Source organism: Sorex fumeus, unplaced genomic scaffold, assembly GCF_029834395.1.
Source record: "Sorex fumeus unplaced genomic scaffold, SorFum_2.1 ptg000041l, whole genome shotgun sequence".
Lineage (NCBI taxonomy): Eukaryota > Metazoa > Chordata > Mammalia > Eulipotyphla > Soricidae > Sorex > Sorex fumeus.
Window position 1 is genome coordinate 1,377,666 of NW_026606098.1, and position 26,982 is coordinate 1,404,647.

The 26,982-nt window shown below is 58.1% G+C and overlaps 1 protein-coding gene across 1 annotated transcript; it reads right to left on the minus strand.

Moving 5' to 3' along the window:
- Positions 1-16,432: 16,432 nt before the first annotated feature.
- Positions 16,433-24,842, minus strand: VPS26C (VPS26 endosomal protein sorting factor C). Its single transcript, XM_056119243.1, has 8 exons — positions 24,711-24,842; positions 19,114-19,257; positions 18,724-18,873; positions 17,925-18,005; positions 17,592-17,666; positions 17,165-17,315; positions 16,913-17,065; positions 16,433-16,562 (listed from the first exon to the last, which is right to left on the minus strand). The coding sequence occupies exons 1-8, from the start codon at positions 24,765-24,767 to the stop codon at positions 16,480-16,482; spliced, it is 894 nt and encodes a 297-aa protein (XP_055975218.1). The 5' UTR covers positions 24,768-24,842; the 3' UTR covers positions 16,433-16,479.
- Positions 24,843-26,982: the final 2,140 nt, after the last annotated feature.

Genomic DNA, 26,982 nt, shown 5'->3' on the forward strand with positions numbered 1-26,982 from the left:
AAGCGACCAGCCCATTCCAGACACGCCTCCTTCCTGCCACCCTTGACCCAGGAGTAGTTGACCGGTTAGTTGGATGGGAAGAATCACAGGACCACCCTCCCTTTGGCAAACATTTGCGGGGTTTCCGCCCCGGCTACCCATGTCACAAGCGGAAATCCTCGCGTCACTGTCAGTCATTCCCTCCCCTCTGATCATAGTGACAGTGGCCTGGAAAGTTCCATGCCGCCACATGCTCCATCGCTGGGGCGCCCCAGAGCCCCTTGAGATAGCCCCTCCAGCAGTACTCGGAGTACAAGCATTCTTGACCTACCCTGAGTCAGTATTCCGTAATATCCTGACATCACGTTCTTCAAAAACCCTGCATTTCAGGAGCCGGACAGACCGTACAGTGGGTAGGGCGCTTGCCTTGCACGCGGCCAACCCCAATTTGATCCCCCGGCATCCCATATGGTCCCCTGAGCCCACCTGGAGTGATCCCTGAGTGCAGTCAGTGCAAAGTAAGCTTTGAGCGTACCAGGTGTGGCCCGAAAACAAAAAAAAATACACATTTCAGTGATGGACTTAAGGGACTAGAGGTGACTTAAGTCATAGAAATCGCATGTGAAGCCCTGGGTTCCATCCCCAGCACCACATGGCCCTTAGCACTGCTGGGAATGCCCCTCCCACCCCCCCAACAATGGCCAAAAACAATGAGCTTAGACAAATCACATTCTAATTTTAATAATTTGTAGTTAATATCAAAACATTGGCTGGTTTAGATCAAAAGAGTCAAATCTCTGAAACGTGATTTTTTTTTAAATTTTTTTCCCTTTTGTTACTTCTTATTTTTTTTTTTAATTTCCCCTCACTAGTCTTATAAAAGCGCTTATTCTTCCTCTTTTAACACTAGATGCTGATATCTGAAACTCTATTATTAAGACATTTTATGAGTACGCTATCGCGCCCCTTTGATACCTTCCTGCCCCGAGTGATTTCTCCCCTCCTGAGGTAGACGGTAGTGTCGGGTGTCTCTGCCGAACACACGGAGAGCAGCTCCTGGGAAACGGTCCCCTTCCCCCCCGCCACCAAAAAAGAGACCCTAGTGTCATGCAACAGTCCCGCGGTGTCCCCGTTGCCGTCGTCCGTGTTTGGTGTGTGTGAAGTGCTGCATGCAGTCCTGTGCGTGCCCGGGAACCCCGCTTTCGTGGGTGAGAAACTTCCAACCCGAGCTCTCTGCTTTGCGTGAGCTATCGCCAGTGCTGAGCGGAGAAACGCGAATACCGGACACATTCCATTTCTCTCCATCAGAGAATCAAAAAGTCCTCTCCCGTGTGTTCATTGTTTCCCCTGAGACACCCCTCCCCCCCCCGCCCCAGCCCTGTACCCCCAAGTCCCCGATCCCAAGCCCGCCCAGTCCCCGCCCTCTGCCTTGGCTTCCGTGAGTTGTGATGTCTTTGTGACCTAGTCCGTAGGAACTCACTTCTTAGCGTGCAGTGGATTCTCCCCCCGAGTCCCTAAAATCGTGACCTGCATGTTCGTGACAACAGAGAACTGTAGTGGGGAAAGTTCCGAGGGACCAGAGTCCCTCTGCAGCGCGCACCCGAGGACACAGTGAACCCAGCGCGGGGACGGGCTTCTGCCTAACGCAAGTGCTTGTGAACACGCCTTACACTTGTCTAGTCCGTGTCACAGTAAAGAGTCTTCTCAAATAACAGCTGCCTCCTGTCATGTGTGTCCCTTCGCTCGAAAATCGGGGGGGGGGGGGACGGGGGGTCTTGCTGACAGTCCCATGGAGGCGCCCTGGGGAAGGGAAGCCTCTGGCGTCTGAGGAGTCCAGCTCGGTGGCTTTGGGCTTTTCAGTGCCAGGATCAGATTGTCCTTGGGGGGCTCAAGGACAGTTAGAGTTCAAGTTCACGGGAAGGGTCCTTTGACCCAGATGGTGCAAAGTGTATATTGGTTTAGGCCAAAGGGAGACATTTTTGTTAAATAACCAAGTTGGTTGAATTGTATCTTTTTTTTGGGGGGGGTCACACCTGGTGATGCATAGGGGTTACTCCTGGCTCTGCACTCAGAAATTACTCCAGGCAATATTCAGGGCACCTATGGGATGCGGGGGTTCGAACCCTGGGTCGGCCACGTGCAAGGCAAACACCCTCCCCGCTGTGCTATCATCACAAACCCCAACTGGAGTTTATCAAACGCTACTTGAGATACTGTATGATTGTGAGTTCTGGAGGCCGGTTGGTAGGTTTCCTTTCAGACTACCTGCCATGTCTGATGCACAGTAACAGGTAGCCGGAGGAAGCCGGGATTTCCACTGTAGGGGCAGTGTTTAGCTGAGAACATTGTAGAAGCCAGAGCAGGGACTGTTGCTAAGCGCCTGCATCATTTTCTCTGACACGAAAGTGGCTCTGATTCTGAGGCTCCATTCCCCTGCCCTGCTACCTCTGGGTCGGTGCAGTTCCCCTCTGGGGGCAGCCCCATCCCCCTGCGCTGCTGCCTCTGAATTGGTGCAGTTCCCTCTGGGGTGGGAGTGTCCACGTGGGGAAATCCTGGGCTTGGGCCAAGGAGGCGAGTGGCAGAGTGAGGGGCTCAGTGTGGCTCCCCGAGGTAGCGTTTCTGTCCTTGAATCTCTATGGAGAAATTCTCGAAGGGATGCAGGTCACGGGGACAAGAGCAAAGGTGAAAATTCTTCTATCACGGGGCACTGCTTAATGGATGAGGCTGACAGGGCAGTGACAGGGATGGGGCATCTGGGCGTCGTCACTGCTGCCTTCACAACAGAAGCTTCAACCAGTCATCTTGGGGCATTTAGAGCCCAGGTCAGTTTCCCTTCGTGCCTAAAGGAAGGTGATCATTGCTGCTGATCCTGGATTTAATCTCGACACCATATAGGGTCCCCCTCATCTCCCCAGGGAAGAGTGACCCTGAGCATTGCCGGGAGTGGCCCCAAAACAAGAAGAAAGTTTTTGACGGTGTATTGCATGGGACTTGAGTGCATGAAGCCTGCATCGGAGCCTGGAAGCTGCCGAGAAAGCCTTGTTAAATTACCAAGTGGTTTTCCTCAGCTGTGATCTTTTTTTTTTTTTCTTTTTGGGTCACACCTGGTGTTGCACAGGGGTTCCGCCTGGCTCTGCACTCAGGAATTACTCCTGGCGGTGCTCGGGACCATATGGGATGCTGGGAATCGAACCCAGGTTGGCCTGGGTGCAAGGCAAATGCCATATCCGCTGTGCTTTCTCTCCAGGCCCTGGACTGTGATCTAAAGCAAGACAAAAACCAAATCTCCTCTTTGGAAAACACCAGCATTGTGGGTCCAGAAGCTCCTGGTACTGAGTATCGGAGACTTTGAATTCCTTCCATGCAGCACCTCAGGGGCTTGCTGGAGGGGACTCAGGCCTGCCTGGGCACATAATGATATGAGACCCCACACCCCCAGGGAGGTTGAGAACTTCTCATTCTCTCCCTCATCATTTCCAGTGTCTGTTTCACCCCTTTCCCTTTAAATGGAAAACGGGCTGGAGCAATAGCACAGCGGGTAGGGCGTTTGTTTTGCAAGCGGCCGACCCGGGTTTGATTCCTAGCATCCCATACGGTTCCCTGAGCACGGCCAGCAGTAACTCCTGAGTGCAGAGCCAGGAGTAACCCCTGTGCATTGCTGGGTGTGACCCAAAAAGCAAGAAAATAAATAAATGGAAAACAACAGATCTTCGATACTGCGTTCAGAAATCAGAAGAACACAACTGTATTGATGACTTCCGATAACAAGGGGTTTTCGCCACATTGAGTATATTTGAGGATACTAATACCATATGATACTATGTGGTATTATGTGGTCACAGTTAGGACATTTTAAGTGGTACAGTTGTAGACATCCTGGCTTGGGATAAGCGGTTTTTTTTTTTTTTTCTTTTTGGGTCATACCCGGTGGTGCTCAGGGATTACTCCTGGCTTTGCACTCAGGAATTACTCCTGGCGGTGCTCAGAGGACCATATGGAATGCTGGGATTTGAACCTGGGTCGGCTGCGTGCAAGGCAAACGTCCTACCCGCCATGCTATCACTCCAGCCCCAAGCGGGTATTTATTTATTAAGGCACAGAAGCATTCACCATAAGGATAAACTAAAAAGTCAAATTCCATGACAATCAAGAACTGTCACATTTAACACTGAGCAAAAATACAAGAAGCAGGGCCAAAGAGTGTTGCAGAGGTTCGGGTGTTTGCCTTACACTTGGTCAGCTCCAGCTGGATGTCTGGCGGCGTATACAGCCCCCAAGCACCACCAGGAGTGAGATGCCTTGGACAGAGCCGGCTGTAGCTCAACCCCTGACCCCCTCCCCAAAGCAAGACATAAACTGCAAGAAAGTACTCACAATAAAGGTCTCCAGAAAACACTTTTTCATAATGAGTTCAAAGTTACATATTTCGGAATGATAAAAGTAGAAACTTGACAAATACTTAGATATTTTTTCAGCGTTTTGATACCGTAGATGTCCACAATCCATCATCGGAGAAATGCAGATTTAATCCATCTAGATCCTCCACAGACTGACCGTGAACTGTTGGGGTGTGGAGTGGGCTTCGACCCGGGCTCCCTGTGGAGGTGGAAGCTGATCCCAGCAGGTTAACTGCTGACCAGAGTGCTCGAACCCAAGACCACTTAAATGCAGGCGTCGGTATTGGTGTCTCCATAGCCCCCACAGAGAAGTGACTGAACGCTCGTCAGCAGTAGGTGGACAGTCTGTTCCATTTTCGCCGTGGACACTGACCGCCACGGGAGGGAACGGCCACTCCACTGCGGGCAAGACAAAATCCAGGCTCGTGTCAGTTTCAAAAGCAGAACGTGGCCAGCAGGGGAGGCCTCAAGGTTATCTGTGGGGTCATGCTAGCTGCAGACACAGTGGGCTGTGGGAACCTTGGGTACCTGAGTGGCGCTTACCTAAATCCATTGGGAGGTATGTGCCGGTCACAGCGGGTGCCTTTGGGGACACAGCCTGGGCTGGAGCATCTGCCTAGCTGTGCTCAAGACCATCCCCTCGCTAGGCGCAAGTCCCCACAAGGCCAGCAGCCACCACCAAACGCTGCACTTACCTAGTTTTCACCAAAAGAAACACAAGCAAAAGCCGAAACCAGGGGGGCTGGAACGATAGCCCAGCAGTTAGGGCGTTTGCCTTGCACACAGCCTACCCGGGTTCGATCCCGGGCACCTTAATATGGTCCCCTGAGCAACCGCCAGGAGTGATTCCTGAGTGCAGAGTTAGGAGTAACCCTGAGCATCAACAAAAAGCCAAAACCAAACAAATGTGAGCCTAGGCCTGGGAGGCCACACCCCTGACCTGCCACAAGGGCCCCTTGCCTCTGAACACTTCAGTGTGAGTCCTCCTTGGGCGGTCCTCCTGCAGCCCCCTGCCCCCACCCCCCCCCCGGGACCTCCTAGCCAGTGGCCTTTTGGAAGCCGTCCTGGTAGGCGTGAGGACCCTAGAACTGATGACAAGCTGCTAAACCACCTCTCAGGGGCGCCTTGCCCGCGGGGGCCCTGGCAGATGGGACCGGTTCCCACGACCTTACAGGGTGCGGTGCACCACACCACCCCAGGAACGACTCTGGCGTTTCCAGGCGTTTTTGGAGACCATGAAGAGCCGATTTCTATCAGGATGCAGTTAGGCAAATTCTATAAAAGATGGACAGTGACTTCAGCACCACTGCTTTGCGGTGACCCCGATGGGAGGTCATGAACACCTGTCCTGCCGCGTCTCTGTAGGGGAGAACCACATGGGGAGGCCCCAGGCACTGCTCCCCGGCCCTGCTCGGCCGTCACACCGTGCCTGACTCGCCTGTGGGGGGCAGGAGAACTGTTTTACTTGGGGGCCTCACTTACCCTTGACCACCTATAGGACCCCCGGGGGTTACACCAGGGTCAGTCTGAGCGCTGCCCTCTGGCCCGGCTGTGGTGGGCAGCTGCAAATTCCCCAGCACCGGACACACAGTTTCTCTTCTTACGTGCCCCACCATGCTGAGTGCTTATTCCCAGTTCTGCGCTCATGGATCACTCCTGGCAGGCTCAGGAGACCGTACGGGGGTGCTGGGGATTGAATCTGAGTGGACCACGTGCCAGGCCTACCCGCTGAGCCCGAACATAATATCTTTCCTGAACCTAGCCAAGGAGCTGGGCTGTCACACCTTCCACAGAGTGGTTTCTGGTGACTGACGGCCCTGCCCAGGGCTGACTCAGCTGGGCTGACCCAGCGCCTTCCCGAGCCTTCTGCTCCTGCCCTGGTGCGGCTCCCCTCTCCCTGCAGCCTGGGAAGAAGACCCTCCTCCCCGGCATGGCCAGTCTGAGTGCTCAGCTGCGCCTCCTCCATCTGACTGCCCAGTCGGAAGCCAGAAACCCAGACGCACCTTCCCGCCCCGAGGGGGAGCGCTGGGGAGCCTGACACCAGATGCCAGAGTTGTGCAGGAGAGGAGCAGGCCTGCCCCTGTCCTGGGGGGGTGGGGGGAAGGAGACTGGGAGGGGGGGAGGGAGCGGGCTGGAATCAGGCCCCCCCTCCCCCATCTTGCTCTGAGCCTTCCTGGGGAGTGGCGGGTGTGGGCTTGGGTGGGGGGGGGGGGGGGTCGTGCCCAGCACTTGAAAGGGAAACACTGGCTCTTCCTGACACGGGCCGCTGTGTCCAACAGAGTCGGATTGTTCCCCACAAATACCTTGGGCCCCGGGTGAATAGTGCCCCTCTGTCTGCCGGCCCCCGCCCCGCCCCCGTCCCGTGTTTCAAGTTCTGTCTAAAGGCCTCTGGCCGGGGCCCCTCCAGCCCCCTCTTTCGGCTTCTATTTATTTGGTGTGATAGAAAGGTCTTAATTTAGGTCTCCCTGCTGCCAGTTCCAAGAAATCTGCCACCCGCTCCAAGCGGCGTGTCCTGAAGTGGCACCCCATTCCAGCGGGGTGAACCAACCGCCTCCCGAAAGAGCCAGCCCTGGAACAAGCCCGCATTGTGCGGCCGCGGCACCGGCGCCAGCTCGGCCCTGCCTCTCGCGGGGGCCCCTGGGGGGGCCACGCTGCCTCCTCCCACTGGGGCCGAGGCTGTGCTGCCCCCACTGTGGATGGGAGGAGTGAGGTTGGCCAGCCGGGCCCGGGACAGCCCCGCCTTCCTCTTGGACCGCATCGGGGACCCCTCTGTTCGGGGAGGGCACCTTGGACCCCCTTTGCCACGAGCCACATGGCCACGTGGGGCTGCAGAAGCCCACTGCTCACATGTCCACTCCGAGTCGGAGCGACAGTACTGCGGGGAGGGCGCTGGGCAACCTCTAGGTGGGCCCCCCGTTTTAATGCGTGGGACCCCAAGGGACTCCCAAGCACCTCCAGGAGTGATTCCTGAGTGCAGAGCCAAAGTCACCCCTGAGCATCCCCAGGTGTGGCCCCCAAACAAAATTATCTTCGCTTCACCAGGTTTTTTTTTTTAATTAATGTATTCAAAAATGTTTTTTAGGGGCTAGAGCGATAGCACAGCGGTAGGGCATTTGCCTTGCATGCGGGCCAACCTGGGTTCAATTCCCAGCATCCCATATGGTCCCCCGAGCACTGCCAGGAGTAACTCCTGAGTGCATGAGCCAGGAGTAACCCCTGCTGTGCATCGCCAGGTATGACCCAAAGAGGAAAAAAAAAAAAAAAGATGAGAAGCTGAAGCTGCAGACAGGAAGGGGGGAACCCTAAAAAACATGTTTTTTTAATTGAATCACAATGAGATATACAAAGTTGTTCATGACTGGGTTTCAGTCATCCCTTCACCGTATATTTCTCATCATCAATGTCCCCAGTCTCCCTCCCACCCCCCCACCCCCCACTGCCTGCCTCTGTGGCAGGTGCTCTCTCTCTCTCTTTCTCTCTTTCTCCCTCACCCACCCCTTTTGGCCCCTATGGTTTGCAATACACATATACGGAATGGTTATCATGCATAGCACAGTGGGTAGGGCGTCTGCCTTGCACGCAGCCAACATGGCCGACCTGAGTTCGATTCCTCCGCCCCTCTCGGAGAGCCCGGCAAGCTACCGAGAGTATTCGATATGCCAGACACAGTAACAACAAAGTCTCCAATGGAGACGTTACTGGGCCCACTCGAGCAAATCGACGATCAACGGGAGGGCCTTTACATTCAACACTCAGTCCTGTCCAAAATCATCATTTCCATCTATTATTGTCATACTGGTCCCTTCTCTATCCTAACTGTCCTTCGCCCCCCCACAGCCGCTTGTGGCAGCTTCCAACCATTGACCAGACCCCTGGCCCCTGTTCTGCTTGCCTGGGTCTTTATTGATCACTGCGCACGTGCTGGTGCTGTTCTAGGTGCTGGAGTGGAAGGCGGGAGGCTCAGGGCGTCTCACCTGAAGGAGGAGGGTGGAGTCAGCTCTGTCCCAACAGCGGGGAGGGAGACAGTGCTGGGATCATGGGATCATCACCGTTAGGCCCAGGGAAGTCACCTTTGAGCAGTGGGAGACAGAGGCCATGGGCGCATGAAAGAGCGGGAAGGCACTGCCACCCCAGAACTGGGGGATGGAAAGGCCAGGATGTGCCTAGGGCTGGACGGGCCCAGACAACTGCCCTGGGCATTGCCACACCTGACAGGCCTTTGGTAATTGTTCTGTGGACCAGGGCCTCAGCGAAGGTGGGCAGGTACTTCCCTTGCCTGCCACTAACCCGGGTCCGAGCACTGTCAGGAGTGATCCCTCAGCTCAAAGCCAGGAGCTGCCCCGAAGCATCAGGGAGTGTGGCCCAGAGAGGCCAGATGGACGTGCAGTTTTGTGTGCTGTTCCCAGGGGCTCCCACATGTCTGTTTCCAACATGCTCAACACCTCCACTCCCTTAGGAATATGGTGGCAGTGATGCTTATTTTTCAGGTGACAGCCATCCCTTAGGGGTGGGGAATATTCCAGGTGGGATGACAGTGTGGTGGCGATTGTTTTTGTTTGGGGTTTGTTTTTTTTGGGGGGGGGCGTGGGGAACACCCAGTGGTGCTCAGGATTTACTCCTGGCTCTGTTCTCAGTGATCACTGTGGGACTCGGACCAGACGGAGTGCTGGGGCTTGAACCCAGGTCCCCCGCATGCAAGGCAAGCACCCTCCCTGCTGTACCATCACTCCGGCCCCTCGTGAGAACTGTTTCAACATTAAAACAGTTTAATGTCCACCAGAAAGTCCACCCTCTGTGCCCTTTTTTGGTCTTCCTCCTAATTTTTCTCATGACGGTGGTGGGTCCCGTTTCCAGGCTGTTCCGTGTGTCTGGTGACTTTCCGTTGAACGCTAGACAGTGTGACTTACACCTCGCATGCCAGATAGTTCTGTGTTCTGGATCTTTGCGGTGCAATGAAGTTACTTGGAACCGGTTTGGTACTTTTATCATTTGTGTTAAAATTAGTTGAGAGGAGAGTGGAGTTTAGTCTGGGGCTGGTTTTCCCCTCCGGTGCTGAAGCCAATCATCTGAGTATTCTCTCTCACACCTTGTGACACAGCCTAGGGACACGCCTAGGCTGGAGGGACGGACTGTGAGCTATGAAGCTGAGACTCGGGGAACCCTCTGTGACTCCCCTTGGGTGCCCTTTCTACTTTTTCTTGTTCAGGGGCTATTAAGAGAACACGTGGTACCATGGACCAAATGCTGAGGTTTTTTTTTTTTCTTTTTTGGTCACACCTGGCAATGCACAGGGGTTCCTCCTGGCTCTGCACTCAGGAATTACTCCTGGCGGTGCTCTGGGGACCATATGGGATGCTGGGAATCAAACCCCGGTCAGCCGCATGCAAGGCAAACACCCTACCTGCTGTGCTATCACTCCACCCCCTCAGATGCTCTTTCAACCCCCAGTTTGTTTCTTCAATTCCAGGACCCTCCCCATTTCCCCCATGGGCCTCCCTGGGGAATGGAAACTGCAGGAGTGCCCTGGGCCACCCCCGGGCCCTGCTGTGTCTTCCCTGACTGTCCACTACCCCGCTGTCCACCAGTTTCTTGGCGGGTGGGTGCAGCTGGCCCGTGGCTCTCGGCGGCTGTCACCGTAGCAGATTCCACATGGTGGTAAAACCTGTGACGCCAGCCTGGGACAGTCCGGGAGGGGAGGTTCCCACTTGCTTTGCGTGCCACAGTGGCTGGGACCCTGGTCTCTGAAGCATGGAAGGTCCCCTGCCTGGAGTGACCCCAGCCCCGAAAAACCCAGCCCTTCCCCTCGATAAATCAAACCTGAGCCCGCGCCTGGCCCCCTCTCTCAAGAGTGTGTGAGCTGAGGTGCGACCCTCCAGGCCTGCTGACAAGTTTTGGCGAGGGCTCAGGCCCTCCCAGCGCTGCTGATGGGCAGCACTCTCTGGAGGGCAGTGGCCCTCTCCGGGGTGGCCGTGCGTGTCCAGATTCGTGCTCTGTCCGCCTCCACGCGCCCCTGATCTGTGCACTCTTTTTTTTTTTAATTTTTATTAGTGAAACACCATGAGGTACATTTGTAGACTTACAAATTTTTGTGCTTGGGTTTCAGTTATACAATGATCCAGTACCCATCCCTCCACCAGTGCCCATTCTCCACCACCACTGATCCCAGTATCCATCCCAACTCCCATCCCCCCCATCCCACCCTGCCTCTGTGGCAGGGCATTCCCTTTTGTTTTCTCTCTCCTTTTGGGTGTTGTGGTTTGCAAAAGAGGCATTGAGTGGCAATCATGTTCGGCCTATAGTGCACTTTCAGCATGCATCTCCCATCCTGGGAGGATCCTCCCAACACCCTTTATTTGGTGCTCCCATCTCTATCTGAGCTGCCTTTTCCCCCAGCATGTGCGGCTGGCCTCCAAGCCATGGAGTAAACCTCCTGGTACTTATCTCGGCTATTCTTGGGTGTTAGTCTCCTATTTTGTTACTTTATGTTCCCCAGATGAATGCAATCTTTCTATGTCTGTCCCTCTCTTTCTGACTCATTTCACTTAGCATGATACTTTCCATGTAGTGCCACTTGTATGTAAATTTCATGAGTTCATCTTTTCTAACAGCTACATAGTACTCCATTGTGTAGGTGTACCAAAGTTTCTTTAACCAGTCATCTGTTCTCAGGCACTCAGGTTTTTTTCCAGATTCTAGCGATTGTAAACAGTGCTGCAATGAACAAACAAGTGTGCACTCTTTTTTTCAGTGAAGCAAGATCTTTGTTTTATTCACTGTGAAATTACAAAGTTATTCTTGACTGTTTCTGGCATACAATGTTTCAATACCAGGGGCCTGAGCGAGGGCACACCAGCCCACCTGGGTTTGTTTGGGCGTCCCTAGGGTGCTGGGAGCACCTTCAGGAGTGATTCCTGAGTGCAGAGTCAGGAGGAACCTCTGAGCATCTGCAAAAAAAGAATGTTTCCTCCCAGGCTGGAGCGATAGCACAGGGGTCAGGCATTTGCCTTGCGCACAGCCAGCCCAGCCGAGCTGGGTTCGATTCCTCCGCCCCTCTCGGAGAGCCTAGCAAGCTACCGAGAGTATCTCACCCACCCAGCAAAGCCTGGCAAGCTATCCGTGACATATTCAATATGCTAAACACAGTTACAAGTCTCAAAATGGACGTTACTGGCAAATCGATGAACAACGGAAGGGCAGTATTTGTTTTTGTTTCCATACCAGTCCCTTGAGCAATGTCTGCTTCCCTCTGCCAGTGCCCCCTCAGCCCCCTGCCTCCCACCCACCAATCTGCTTCCACCAGAGGCACTTTTCTTCCTTAAAAAAAAAAAAAGTAAACACAACTACGTTTTTGCACTATGGCTCACAGTCCTCTTACCCACAGGTTTCCTTCACTTCACCCCCTTTCAGCACCTCCTCCGTCCCCGGCTGAACCCTTCCCTCCAGCATCCAGGTGCCCCCTCCCTGTCCCACCCCCCAGCCACCTGGAGGGGCCTGTTTCCTACTGAAGACCAAGCACATTGTTCTTGGTTTCCTTTGCCTTTGGGTATTTGTTATTCCACAATTCTGTTTCTTTATAACCTTCGGAAGCAAGAAAGCTTGATGGTTTTTGTTTGGCCACACCTGGCGATGTTCAGGGCTCACTCCTGGCTCTGCGCTTAGGAATTACTCCTGGCAGTGCTCAGGGGACCATATGGGATGCTGGGAATCGAACCTGGGTCAGCAAAGCAAACACCCTCCCTGCTGTACTGTCTCTCCAGCCCCAGAAGCAAGATCGTTTAGGGGAATGAGGAAGTATGTGTTCAAGAGAGAACGCGGGCTTCTCCGGAGTGGAACAACACTCGGGCGGGCTGGGAACTAACTCAGAGGACCCGGTTCACTCCCCAGCACCACCTGGAGCACTGAGAAGGGAGCAGCCCCTGAGGTCTCGGGTGTGGCCCCCAAGCTCCAAACAACAGAAAGCCGGGGATAGAAGGGAACGGAAGCACCCAGCATCACCACAAGACCACCTACAAAATACTTCATCTCACCACTACCTAATGGTGAAAAGCTGAAATATTTCCCCAGAAAGGGAACAATACTGGGTGTGCCCTGACATGTTTACCCAGCACTGTGCACGGCCACACCATCTAGAATTAGAAAAAGAAACCTTCAGGGGCTGGGGCAATAGCACAGCGGGTAGGGCGTTTGCCTTGCACGAGGCTGACCTGGGTTCGATTCCCAGCATCCCATATGGTCCCCTGAGCACCGCCAGGAATGATTCCTGAGTGCAGAGCCAGGAGTAAACCCTGAGCATCACTGGGTGTGACCCCCCCAAAAAAAATAATAATTAAAAAATTTAAAAAAAAACCCTTCAGATCAGAGAGGAAAAGTAAAGCTGCCTGTTCAGACACAGCCACGCATGAGAAACCCTCGTGGGGATCTCCCCAGCCCCCTAAAAGTTGCCTAGCAGGGGCCAAGAGCTAGTACAGCGGGTAGTACAGTATGCCTGGCACACAGCCAACCTGGGTTCGTTCCCTGTCACCCCATATGGTCCCCCTAAGCACTTCCAAGAGTAACTCCTGAGCACTGCTGGGTGCCCCAAAACCAAAAAAGAAGTAAAGGCTTACTAGAGGGAATAAAGCATGCTTGTTGGTCAGAATATTATGTAAAAATCTCTTTATTTCAAATCTGTATTGTTGAGGCGGTGATATTAGTGTGAACGTTTGTGGGAAGTTACTGCACCTTCCCTGCTGTCCTGTCATCATATAACCCAAGTCCCCTCCCCCCACTGCTCCAGGACCTCAGCCCTGAAGTCACGTCTGATGGCTAGTTCCCCTCCAGCACCATCTCCCAGCTTTCCTTCTCTGGACATGACAGGGGTGAGACCATCCCGTGCTTTTTTTTTTTTTCTTTTTGGGTCCTTTGCCTCTCTCAGAGAGACGGCAAGCTACTGATAGTATCTCACCCGCCCGACAAAGCCTGGCAAGCTCCCCGTGACGTATTCAATATGCCAAAAACAGTAACAACTCTCAAAATTTGTTGTGAGACATTACTAGTGCCCGCTCGAACAAATCGATGAACAACGGGAGGACAGTGCTACAGTGTTTTTGGGGTCACACCTGGCAATGCACAGTGGTTAACTCCTGGCTCATGCACTCGGGAATTACTCCTGGCGGTGCTCAGGGGACCATAATGGGATGCTGGGAATCGAACCCGGGTCGGCCGCGTGCAAGGTAAACACCCTACCTGCTGTGCTATCACTCCAGCCCCCATGTTTGTTCTTAGACTTACTTGTCTTATGGTCATTCTTCAGAGTTCCACCCACGTTGTTGCAGGAGGCAAGGGCTTTGTGGTAGCCATGGCTCTGGGCTCAGGGATTGCTCCCAACAGGGGTCCAAGGGCCACAGGGGGTGCCAGGGACAGAAGTCAGGTCAGCCTTGTGCAAGGCATGCGCCTTCCCTGCTGGGCCAGCCCCATGAACATTTCCCTTTTGGACGCCCACATCTACTTTGTGTGTGCTCAGTGCCTTTCTCCTGCTTGTTTTGGGGCCACACTCATCTGTGCCCGGGGATCACTGCTGCGGGTGCTCTGGGGGACCATGTGGTGTTGGGGATAGAACCCAGGTCTCCCGCGTGCAAAGCGTTCACTCCAGACCCCTGAGCTCTCTCCCCAGCCTCCACTTGGGGGTGGGATTTGTTTAGGGGCCACACCAGTAGTGCTCAGGGCTTACTCCTGGCTGTGCTCAGTCCTGGCGGCACTTGGGAGAACCACGTAGGATGTGGAGCTTGAAGCTGGGCTGGCTGTGCGCAGGGCAAGTGCCTTACCAGCGACTTTTTCTCCAGCCCCTCATAGTTTTAATCGCTTTTCCTTAAACTGGACCCAGGGAATCCCTTTGCTCTTCCCTGTCTCCTTGCTGCTCTGTGGCAGCCGCTCAGCCCAGCCCGGCCCTGTGTTCGCCCGACGGCCTGTCCTCTCGAGGGCCGCTCCTTCCCGCCCTGGTCTGCGTGTTTTTATCACGACGTTGAATCTTGTCGAAAGCTTCCTCTGGGTCTGCTGCGGCTCTGACTGGCGTGTGGGCAGCTGCAGCGTCTGTGGGTGAGTCGGGAGTGACCGAACCGTTCCCGAAGGTCATTGGCCAGAGGATGTTAGCAGGCTCCGCACAGGCCCAGCACACGCCGGGATTCTCTCTCCAGGGGCATCGTTTCCTCAGACCAAGCGCCCGCTCTGGCCACCGGGATGCCGGCTGTCGGAAGAGGTGCCCCGGGCCACGTGCGCAGGGTGAGTTGAGGGGCTCAGCAGTGCCCACGGGATGCAGATGCCAGGAACTGCCCCAGAACGGGCAGAAGGCACACATCACAGCTGGGGCCCGGGACTACTTCTCATTTCTATAGACCTTCTAGAAAACCACCACTCACCTTTGGACCTTGGCTGCTGGCCTTCCACTGTGGCCAGGCAGTTCCTGGGAGGGAAACTACAGGGAGCCCGAGTTGCACCCCCTGGGTGGGCCCTGTCCTGGGGCCAGGCTCAGAGGGGAGCAGGGACCCTAGGGACCCTCTCCAAGCACTCAGCTACGGCAGGGGCAGGGTCACCGCGAGCTCCAGGAGGGGCTGCTGCCCCGAGACCCCAGCACCCCGGCACCCAGGGGCTTCTCCTGTGTTTGGGTCCATGGCCCCCACGTGGCCAAGCGTGTTCCTGGGGCAGCAGGAGCGTGGGGGGCTGTGGGGGCACATGGTGCGGCGGGGACAGTGCCCTTCTGAGGTTCTGCTGCGATGTGGAAACCAACAGGCCTGTGGGTCCCTCTTGAAGAGCTCCCGGGACTGCTCCACTGTGTAGTGGCCATATGTGGGCCCAAATGGGTCACAGCCCTGCTGCCGTGGCCGTGGGGTGGCCAGAAGCCAGAGCAGAGCTGTTGGCTCCGCACGGGGCCTGCCTGGACGCCCCGGGGACCGAACCCCTGGCCTGAAGGTGGGGGGTAGGTGCTCAGGAAGGAACGGGGGGAGCCGGGGGGACGGGCCCTGGGCAGCGCAGCCCGGCCACAGCACAGCGTGGGGCCTTCTGCGTTTTATCTCTGGTACCCTCAGACCCGGGCTGGAGCAACAGCACAGCGGGTAGGGCATCTGCCTTGCATGCGGCCAACCTGGCCGACCCGAGTTAGATTCTTCCACCCCTTTCGGAGATCCCAGTAAGCTACCGTGAGTATCTCGCCCGCACGGCAAAGCCTGGCAAGCTACCCGTGACGTATTCGATATGCCAAACACAGTAACAAGTCTCATGATGTTACTGGGCCCGCTCGAGCAAATCGACGAACAACAGGAGGACAGTGATCCTCAGACCCCGGGACCCACATGGTCGGGACTGGAGTGGAGAGTCAGAGCCTGCAGTCTCCCCTCTACTCAGCTGACCCTGAGCCTATGGCAACGGACCCCAGGGCCACTCAATACCCCGACTCTGGCTGGCAGGAGAGAACCAAGGCCAGCCTTGGAGGGGACAGGCGGGCGGGGCTCAGCCATGGTTCCATCCACAGACACCCTGAAGGCCAGAGCAGGGAGGAGAAGGCACGGCCTGGCCGGATTCAATCCCCCGCACCCTGCGTTCCCCACCACCTCCCTAGCCCGCCAAAAGTGACCTCTGCACACAGATCCAGGAACAACTTCTGAACACCTTCGGGGCAGGGGGGTATGGTGAGGGGGAAGCCAAAACCAAAAGGAAAAAAGAAAACTTCGTTTAACTGATTGACTCATTGGGCGATATGGAAAAGTCACAGAGAAATTACACATGTACGGCCCAGCTTCTCTGAACCGTTCCTTCGCTCCTGTTCTCAGACATGGTTTGGACCTCAGAACTGTCCAGAGAAGAAAGCTCGCAGACTCGCACCAGGCGGCACGCAGGAGGGCTACAGACTGCTGTATCTGGGGACCCTATGTGACAGGGCTGCAGTGGGGGGCCCAGAAAGCGAGGCTGCCCTCTCAGGTGTCCCCACACGGTTCAGGGCATGTCCTGGGTCGCCCCACTAGCAGACTGGCACCTGGGTCCCGAGATGTCCCGTCGGGGCCACGGCAAGCCTGCGCCTCGGGCCTTCGGTGCTGGGGTACGTCGCTGGCACCTCTTCCTGTCCCGGCCCCGGCTATACCCGGCAGAGCTTCAGCGGGAAGTTCTCAGTGATGAGGTGGTCGGCCTGGAGCAGCACCACCACGTTCACCTCAAACTCTGCAGAGGAGAAGACGGGGCAGGGCCTTAGGGCGCCAATCTCTGCCGGAAGCCAAGGTCCTGCGCGATGGAGCAGCCCGGCCAGGCCCTTTGCCCGGCTGTCACGCCTCGGCTCTGGGGCTGTCCCTGCAAGTCATCGCAGGGGGAGAGCCGAGCATGCTGACCCAGGGCAGGTAGGCCCAGGAGGGGACATTCGCTGGGCTTACAGAACAGGCTTACCCGTGGGAGTCCACCCCGAACCCGCCAACAGGGACCCTCACGGCCCCAGGGAAGGCGGAGAGGCGCGACCCAGAACTCAACGGCACCCCCAGCCCGAGGCCCCTGCCCACCTGCCGGGCCATTGCACTCACCCACTTTGAAGTTGGTGGTCTCCAGTGTGGGGCAGGTGAAGAGCCGCGGGAAGACCATGTACAGGGGGATGGGGAGGCCGCGGCACACGTCGCCCGCCGCGATCTGGATGTTCTGGATCTCGGTGGCGTCGCGGGCGTAGCCCTCCGCGCACCCTGGCAGCGAGGAGGGCACCGCGGGCTCAGCACGGCCGTCCCCCCGCGAACCCCGCACCCCCCACCCCTGCACACCCCGTGGGCCGGGCGCTGGCTCACCGCACGTCTCCACGCGCACCAGCTGCAGCTCGATGCTGCGCACGGCCGCCTCCGAGCTCTCCACCACCAGCTCACCCGTCAGCGGCTGCGTGATGGCGCAGTTGGTGGAGCTGAGGTGGCCCCTGATGAGGAACTTGGGGAGCAGGGCGCGCTGTGGGGGACAGACACGACGCATGGGCTGGGGCGGGGGGGGCACTGGGAGCCAGGGAAAAGCCAAGCTGGCCTTCCTGCAGGCGGGAAGCCACAGCTCTCCTGGGGACGGGCAGGGATAGGTGGGGAGGGGGGGAGGGGGGGGAGGGGGCCCTGAAGCCGGGGGTTCCCTCGGGGTGGTGCAGGGGAGGCTCTGCCCGCAGACACAGGAGCAGGGCAGGAGCACCTGCCGACAGCCCCCTCCCCAGCAGAGCAGAGAACGGCCCGAGTTCGCTACCTCTTTGACGTTCTGTAAGGTTTCAGGGGTGATGGTGAAGTCCACGGGGCTCGGGGTCAACTTTCCCTTCTGCGGCTGAGACAGGAGTAAATACTAGTCAGTGTCCACGGCAGGCCTGTTCCCCCGCCCTGGCCACCTGCAGCCTGGGGCCCGTGTCACCGGAGGGCGTGTCAGACGCAGGCACCCAGCCGGGCCAGTCGCGTCCCACAGGTTGGGGTGTGCGCCGAGGGGTCGGCCCTGGCCCCGCGGGTGGCCACAGTGGGGCCATGGGGAGACGGCAGGGACACAGGTGAGGAGCCTTCCCACCCTGCCCGGGCCGCCACGGCAACTTACGGCCGAGTGGACGATGAACTCACAGGTCTTGGTCAAGTCCTTGGCCAGCAGAGAGCGCCGCATGTCACAACGCAGGGTGTACTGCAGGGCGTGGAGACTCATTAATCAGTGCTCACGTGTCCCTGGGGGCTGCCGAAGGTGGGCCTCGGGCTGCAGCTAGCCCAAGCTGGGATCTCCGCACAGGCCCATCCCGCCTGCCCCAGAGCCCAGGGGACCTGGGCAGCCCCCAGAGAAGGTGTGAGACCCCGTCCCTCCAGCCTCTGATGCCAGATGCCAGAATGACTGTGGTCTCGGCCTCCCACGCGCCACTTCGGCCAGCTGGGCCAGGGGCTCCAGGGGAGGCCCAAGGACGGGGCTGCCCAGAGGGGCTGGGCTCTGACCAGAGATGTGGGCCGGCTGGTCAGGGCCCGCGGGTGATGCTCAGGGACTGGGTGGCGCAGGGACTAGACCCGGTTCAGCAGCAGTGGGGCACGTGCCTTCCCTGTGCGCCCCTCTGGCCAGCCTGAAGCCACCAGACACATCGCACGGCAGTTTGTGCACCTCGGGGGGACATGTGAGCACTGGAGAGGGAGCCCAGCTCCAAGAGGCAGCCTGGCAGAGTGCTCTGGAGTCCCTGGGACTGTGGTGCTGTGCCAGACTACCTCTCACAGTCTCGGGGCGGCTGCCGTGACGGTGCCCCTCAGGGTCTGAGGGCAGCCCACGAAAAGCAACGGGTGCCAGGCTGCAACCCCGTCACTGAGCAGGGTGACCCTGGCTCTCATGCACACGTGCCCGCACAGGTAACCGCTGGCGGACGCACCTGGATGCTGACGAACACGCCGTGGTAGGTCTCGTACAGGACTTTGCCGCCCTTCACGTGCAGGGGGAACTCGAAGGGGATTTCCGTCTTGCCGCTGGGGAACTTGCCCGGCTTCACCATCTCCATGGTGCTGTTAATGATCTGGATGGGCTGCGATGGGGTGGGGGAGGGAGGCGGCTCATCCAGGGAGCCCCCAAAGTGAACACCAGCTTCCGGGGCAGGGGCGTGAGGGGGCCTGTCCCTGCTGATCCCACTCGTCGGTGACCCCCAAGAGGCTGGGGTGAGCAAGAGGAAGTGTGTGTGTGGGGGGGGCGGTGCAGAAGGGCTGGGTGTGCGCACCCACACAGAGTGGACACAGGGTGGCGTTGGGGGGGGGGGGCGGACACTCACCTTCACGGAGTTGTAGAAGGCCTCGAAGACGCCCACGCTCTTGGCACTGAGCTGGAGGTTCACGGTGCCCTCGACAGTCAGGGACAGGCCCTGGTGCTGCACTGCGTCCTTCCCGGAGACGACCACCACCCCTGAGAGCACCTCCTGTGGGAACGGGCGGGTGAGGCCCCTGGGCCCTCCAGCTGAGGGGGCTTCTAGCACCTGCTCTCTGGCAGCCCACGAAAAGCAACGGGTGCCAGGCAGGCCCCCACTGCCCGTGTCAGCCATGGGGAGGAGATAGCTCGCTCACAGCTGGGCGTGCCGAGGGGCCAGCAGGGCACCCCTAGGGGGAATGTCAGAGCGGCCGGTCCACACTGCTGCAGCCCAGCCAGAGGGGCTGGGCCCTGATCAGAGACGTGGGCCAGCTGATGGCTCACCTGGACCCTGAGCAACACCCAGGCTTGGAGGGATGGGATGCAGGGGACCCTCTTGATACTGCTCCTACCTGGGGGCCCAAGGGGGCTGTGAGCGGAGGCTGCGGGAGGGTATGAACCGTGTGTAAAAGGGAGGGCATGGGCCGTGTGTAAAAGGGGAGGAAAATGTGGCCACGCGTTGACCCACAGGTGCACAGATGGAGCTGGGCGGCCGCAGGAGGCCAGCACCTGCGTTGAACCATGGAGTCCCCCTCTGGAACCACACACCTGGGTTAGCTCCTAGCCCTGAGCGCGCGAGGGTCAGCGGCCTGGACACACTCGGGGAAGCAGTGTCTTCCCCCACTCACGGCGTGGTCTGTCCTCGAGAGGCCTCCCTCCCCATGGCCACGGGGCAGAGCCCAGGCCCCCAACAGTGCCCGTTCTGCCTACACAGGGAACCAGTGAGCACAGCCATCCCCGGCCTTGAAGGCCGGTCACACCTGACTGTTCGCTCGCCACTGCCACTGCCGCAGGAAACGCTCCCGGCTTCCTCGACAGCACTTGGTGATCTACCCCAGTGCTGGAGTCTAGCGAGACGCAGGCTTACTGGGGACCCCCACTCGCCCCGCTCCAACAGCCGTGTCCGCGCAGGGGTCGGGCCTGGCCAGCAGCTGCTGACCATCTCTCTGGACACTCTCCCAGCAGATGCCCCCAGCAGCTAAGTGACCTCTGACGCAGGCATTTCTCGTTTCTCTCCTCGTGGCCCCTGAAGTCCCACAGCAGCGAGCGGAGCATCGGCCACCCAGCACAACACCCAGGGGTGGAGGTGGGCCAGATCCATGCCTCCCACACTGCCTTCCAGTCTGGGAACGCTGCTGACCACGGTGCAATGCGGGGGAGGCAGATGATACGCGGTCATGGCCCTGACAGTCCTTGATCTCAAACACTTCAGGCGAGGAGCCTTGGGGGCAGGCGACTATCTCAGCTGAAAACCCCACAACAGCATCCAGTCCACAGGACGTGGAGCTGAGCTTCTGGAAACAAAGGCTTCTGGGAAGGAAGCCAAGCCTTCCAGAAGGGACCAAGGGGCGCCACTGATGCTTTTCGCCAAGATCCAAAATCAGGATGTCTTGGGGGCTGGAGAGATAGCACAGTGGGTAGGGCGTTTGCCTTGCACGCGGCTGACCCAGGTTCGATTCCCAGCATCGAGGAGATGCCCTACCCGCTGTGCTATCCAGCCTCTCATTGTGCTTTTTAAACTAAAACAGCTGGTATTGGACTCAAAGTGACACCCTGGGTGGGAACACAGGCTCTGCAGGCCAGAATCCTGAGACTGACCCCATGGGCCCCAAACACAGCCAGGTGTGGCCCTAGCGCTAAGCGTGTGACCCCCCATCCCCACCCCATGAAACTGTCACTGCCCCCAGAGAACTGGAGAAGGGTTTCTGCCAATGGCAGCCTCAGGGGACGCGCCGTCTCGCTGGCCCTGAGTGCCATGCTGTGACACGGCTTGCGGGGGGGGGGGGGAGGTCCCCAGCTCACAAACACCTCCAGCGTGCCCCACGGAACCTAAGCCAAGAACACTGGGCATAGGTGCTGGGCCCTTGGTGTGGAAGGGAGCTGCCTGATCCAGTGAGGATCGGGGCGGAGAGTCCTCGGCCAGACTGTCATGCTCCTGAAGGGCCAAGCTGAAACCGGAAAAGGCCAGCCAGAGCCGGTGACGAAGGCAGCTGCCAAGCAAGGCGGCGAGAGCACAGCAAGGACACGGGCAGGGAAAAGCAACGGGGTCCCTGGCCCCAAGAAGGGGGGCGAGGGGGGCTGTCTCTGCAGAAAGCGGCCAGCCCAACCAGCTCAGAGGGGCCTCATGGGGTCGCCCCCCCCAATAAGCCTGCCTGTGGACAGTCACCTCAACAACTGGGTGGAAGAGACAGTGAGACCAGAAACAGCTGAATCCTAGACTGGTCAAGGTCGGAGGGGGCAGACTCTAGACCGAGGGCCGTGGTCTGGCAGAGAGGACTCAGGGGCTGGGGGCTCAGGGGCAGGGATGCGGTGGGCTCAAGGTCAGGGCCTGGAAGCTCAAGGGCAGGGATTAGCTGGGGTCTCAAGGGCAGGGACTGGGGCGGGCTCAAGGTCAGGAGCAGAGGACACTGGGCTGAGGGGGCCAGAGCGGGGGCAGGCTGCGGAGGCTGGGAGGCCCCGGACAGGCTGTGGGCAGGGACACGCCCGCCAAGCTGAATGGGGAACTGCCAGAGTCCATGGAGCGTCTCTCGCTGACGCAGGGGCCCTAAAAATACCTCAGCCTGCTGGGGACACAGGGTGAGGGCCCGGGCCGTGAGGCGAGCCGACTGTCCCCTGAGCACCCAGGCCCTGGGCAAAGGGCCCTGAGGGCTCAGCACCTCTGTTTGGGAGAGGGGGGTCACAGTACAAAAGTGCTGTGTCTGTGTCTGTGTGTGTGTGTCTGTGTGTGTGTGTGTGCACGCGAGCCCTCCTGCTGTGCACGCCCCTTCTCTTCTGTTCCCATGCCTGGGGCTGTCCAGGCCTCCCCCACCCCCCTCACAGCGCCCTATCCTCAGGCTTGAGATTTCCCACATTAGAGAGGCGTCCTGAGGACTGAGGAGGGGCGGGGCCGCGCAGCGTTGCTGTCTGGAACAGGGCCTGGTGCCGGGTAAAGAATTCGGTGGGTCCCCAGAAAGATCTTCTTGGGGCTGGAGAGCATAATGGGTTGGATGCTTGCTTTGCACATGTCTGTTCCAGGTTCAACCCCTGGCACCACCCCCCATGGTCCTCCCGAGCACCGCCAGGAATGATCCCTGTGCACAGAGCCAGGAATAAGTTCTGAGCACCACCAGGTACTACCCCAAAACATCCATTCTATCACCCATCAATTCCACTCCTCCGTACACATCCAAGAGAAATGAAACACAGGTGCTAGAACATTCATATTAACATTATTATCACAGCCCCAAACCAAAAGAAAAAAAAATGCTCAACAGATGAATGGCAAATAAATCATTGTCTGTCTCTATAATGGAATACTATTCAGCCATGAAAAGAAGGGTGTAACTGACAGTGGCTATAGCATACATGAAACCTGAAATCAACTATACTAAGTGAAAGGGGCCAGTCATCAAGGGTCACGTTCCATGACCCCATTGGTGTGATGCCTCCGAAACAGGCAGATTCTGACACACCACACAATAAGCAGCTGTGAGAGGGGCAGAGAGCAATCACTAATTAATAAAGTTTTTTTTCTGGAGAGTGATTCTATTAAAATCAGAAAATTCTATAAAAGGTGAATTTTTTTTTGATACCTGGATTTTCCTTATTGAATTAGATTTCAACAAGGCTGTTATCTTACTTTTGTTGTTTTTTTTGGGGGGGGTGTTGGGCACATCCAGCTGTGCCCAGGGCTTATTCCTGGCTCTGTGCTCAGGGATCACAATTGATGATGCTTGAGGGACTATATAGGATGCTGATGATCGAATCCAGAACAGCCGTGCGCAGGGCAAGTGCCCTACCTGCCGTACTATTGATCCCAGCCGTGCAAGGCTGTTATTTGAAAATAATAAGGAACATAATATAGACCAACATAGGGTGCTCGGCGGCCCGCGGCCCCGGACCCATGCACGTGGACCGTGGCGCCACGGAGGTATTCAAGGCGATCTCCTGGTTTCGATTGAGTACAGCTGGAAAGCTTTGGCTTGAAGGTCTAGCCAGGGATGAGTCCCTTCAGAGATCAGTGCTAACCCGGTGGCTGAGGCTTGGGGCCTGCTATCTGAGAAATGCCTTTGAGGGTGCTGCGAATCCTAGGGTACAGTTCATGAGAGCACCGGCTGCCTCTGGCAAGTGAAGAGGACTCCCAGACTACAAAGGATTTTGCTGACACAAAGGAAATCTTCATGGTGATCTTGTACTTGGAAATCGTGGATTATTGGACACAACACCTACCACTCAGCTCTTTTCATTTAAAAACAAGTACTTATATCCAAAAGATATAAAACCCAATAAAATGCTTTTATGAAAAGAAAAAAAAATATAGACCAACATAAGATTCTGATTAGTTACCAACACTTTTGGGATGGTGCGGGAAGACACACCTAGTGGTGCGCAGGGGTAACGCTTGGCCGGCTCTGTACTCAGGAATCACTCTTGTAAGTGCTCGGGGAACCATATGTGGCCCCAGGGACTGAACTCAGGTCTGCCGTGATTTTTAATATTCTGCCATATCTGTTCTTTCACATAGCACACACACATACCCTACAGGTGGCCTATATAAAACCTGCCATGAGACTTTAGTCCTAAAATCTTTAGCAGGTGGCGTATTCAAGGACCAAGAAGCCAATAACCAAGAAGCATATCTCGCACGCGGGGAAATTCAAGACAAGACACCAGTCATTTAATAGATAAGCCATATTTAGATTCGTTGAAAATTGTGCGTTCGACTTGATGATCAAATCCCTAATTTCAGGGTCTTTTTCTATTTAAAAAAAATAAGTAATTCTTCCCCCTTCTATTCACGACATCATTTTCAGAGATTTCCAAAATTGCATAGAACGTTCTTCCACAGGGCGATGCCCGCCTTGTTTCCGTGTGAGGTGTGACCCGGGTCAGACGCAGAGAGTCTGGGCAGAAATGCGACACGGGGTGGTGGTGGGGGGGGTGGGCTGGAGCGATGGCACAGCGGGGAGGGCTTTTGCCCTGCACGCGGCCGACCCGGGTTCGATTCCCAGCATCCCATAGGGTCAGCCGAGCACTGCCAGGAGTAATTCCTGAGTGCAGGAGCCAGGAGGAACCCCCTGAGCATCGCCGGGGGTGACCCAAAAAAAAAGCAAAGAAAAAAGGAAAATAGGACACGGGTGGCGTGGGTCTCTGTGTGCCTTAGGGCAGGGCCCTCGGGGTTCTGCAGGGACCCGGTGCCGGGGGGCGGGGGGAGCGCGCGCTGCTGCAGCGGGGAATGCCAGTTTCTTGGCGACAGCGGTGGTGACAGCTCTTCGTGCTGGCACTGCGCAGGGGGGCCGGGGGGGGTGGGCGACGGCTGGGCCTGTGGCCGCGCCTCGGTGGCCGCCCCGCGTCGGAGGAAGCCCCGCACCGGGCCCCTTCCTGCACCAACAGGAACCCTCCGCCCGCGGCCGCTGCCGCCTGGTGCGCGGGTGCTGGACAGCCGGGGCCCGCGGCGCGGCGCGTCCTCCCGCCCTCACTACTTACCCCGGCATGATAGACCTTGTTGGCTCGCTTAATCTTAATGTCCAGGGACGTCCCCATCGCCGACGCCGGGTGCCCGCGCCGCCACTTCCGGCCGCGCCCGCGCCGAGGCCCCGCCTCCTCCCTCCAGGCCCCGCCTCCTCCCTCCTCCCCCGCCCCTTCCCCGAGGCGGCGGCCGTTGTGTCACGTGGCCCGCGGCGGCCCCGCCTTCCTGCTTCCGGCGCAGGGGCGGGCCTTAGCGCGGAGGCCCGGGGGGCGTGTCTCCCTTCACCTCCCCCTCCCTCTTCGCCCCCGCCCTCCGGAACAGGCGAGAGGGGCGCGCACGCGGAAGCTCCGCCCCTTCCGCGAAGGCCGCGGCCGGGCCGGAAGCACCTTCCCCGGGTGCGTCTCGGGCAGGAGGGGCGGGGGAGGGGAGCGCTTTACCCGGCGTGCCCCGCAGTGGCGGGCGCTGCCCGCGCTCCCGTCGGGCCGTGCGGCGGCGCGGGGGGCGCTGCTCCCGGGCGCGGGCTCCGGGCGTTGGTCGGGGGGGGGGGGGGGGGGGGAGGGGAGGAGGGCCCCCCCCCCTGCGCGCCGCCCCTGCCCTCCCTGCCGCGCCCACCAGTCCACGCCCCGCCTTTACCCCCGGGCCGGCGGCCCCGCGTGCTGGGCCCCCCGCGGCCTGGGCGGTGCTGCGGGCCTGTCCAGGTCTCTGGGCCGTGGGGGGCTGCGGGGGCTGCGGGGCACCGGCTGTTGCATATTCATGGCCCAGCCCGGACACGCCGAATCTCCTTTTCCCGGAACAGACGCGGGGGGTGGGGGGGTGGGGGAAGGGCTGCAGGGGTGCTGAGCCGCGTTGGGCCACCCCCTGCTGCAGGGCTGCAAACGGGGGCCCTCTCCGAGCCCGCCCCCCGCCGTGCGGACCGTTGGCCTTCCCCGAGCCGCGCCGGGCCGGCCGCCCCGGGTTGCGTGTGCAAGCCATTTGCTGCATTCCCATCACGCATGACAGCTTCGCGAGGAGTTAGGGTGCCTCCGAGGACGTCAGCGCCGCGGCTACAGCTGCAGCGGCTTCTTCGCCAGGCGGCGGGGGGCTGGGACGGGGGGGTGTTTCCCGAGATTTACGCCTCCCTAGCCGGGTCTTCTGGGCCCTCAAGGGCTTTTCCTCCGGGCTCGTTTGGAAATTTCAAAGTCAGCGGTTTAAATAAAAGCAGGTCATTCGGGGCCCGAATAATCACGGCGGTCTGTTTGCAATTCAAGAAGTGGACCCCTTTTCCCCCCCCTCCCAAACCCCCCACCCCCGCCCCCCGGGCTCGCTCCGCGCGAGGCTGGTCAGCTGTCAATCTCAGCAGACCTGCAGGGAAACGGGAATAGAAGAAGCCGGTCCGGGGGGCCACCTTCTAGACTCGCTGGCTTCAGCAAACCTGCACCGCGTCCTAGCAGTGCGCAGGGAGGGGAGGGGGGGAGCAGATGTGGGGGGGGGGGGGGGAGGGAGCAGTGCACGCGCTTGTTGCTGGTACCCAAACACCAGCCCATGATTGGCCCATTTCCCTCCAATCGCTGCTCTCTGGGATCTTGTCCATCCCTCAACCAGCCCCTGGGGGGATACCACAACTTCCTGCTCTATTTCCTAGGCTGTTCCTGTCTCCAGGCTGGAGGGGAACTCCCAGGGTTTTGGGCTGGGGAGGGGGAAGCAGCAATTCTAGCTCTCTGGCCCTTCCTCAGCTGACCCCTTCCAGGCCTGGCCACTTCCAGGAAAGGCAAGAAGCCCTTCCCTGTCCGCCACCGGTTTCTCTTAGTTGATTGCTGGTTTTCTGGCCCTGGTCTGAAATTCCTTTTGAAATAAGGGACCTCCAAGGATTTTCTGGGGAGGCGTTGTCAGCTTTAGGCAGGATGGTGGGAAGTGGGGGATGGTGTCAGAATCCAGTGAGACAGCTTGAAACCACGACTCTTCTCAGGGGTACTCCTGGCTCTACTCAGCAATGACTCATCACTCCTGGCGGTGCTGCGGGGACCCTATAGGATGCTGGGAATCGAACCAGAGCTGGATGGGTGCAAGGCAGATGCCCTACCCACTGCACTTTCAGGCCACCCCATGACTCATCTGAAGAATCCCCTGAGCCCACATCTCTGTCCCCCAAAAGTGCTGGCCTGGGCAATGCTCCATGGGGCCCTCCCTTCGCTCTGCCATCCTTCTCATTCCTCTTGCTCCCTCCTGAATTGCAGACCAGGAGAAATCGCAAGAATGTTAACTGGAGGCTGCAGAGCTTCAGATGCTTACCTGGCCCACGGCCCACCTGAG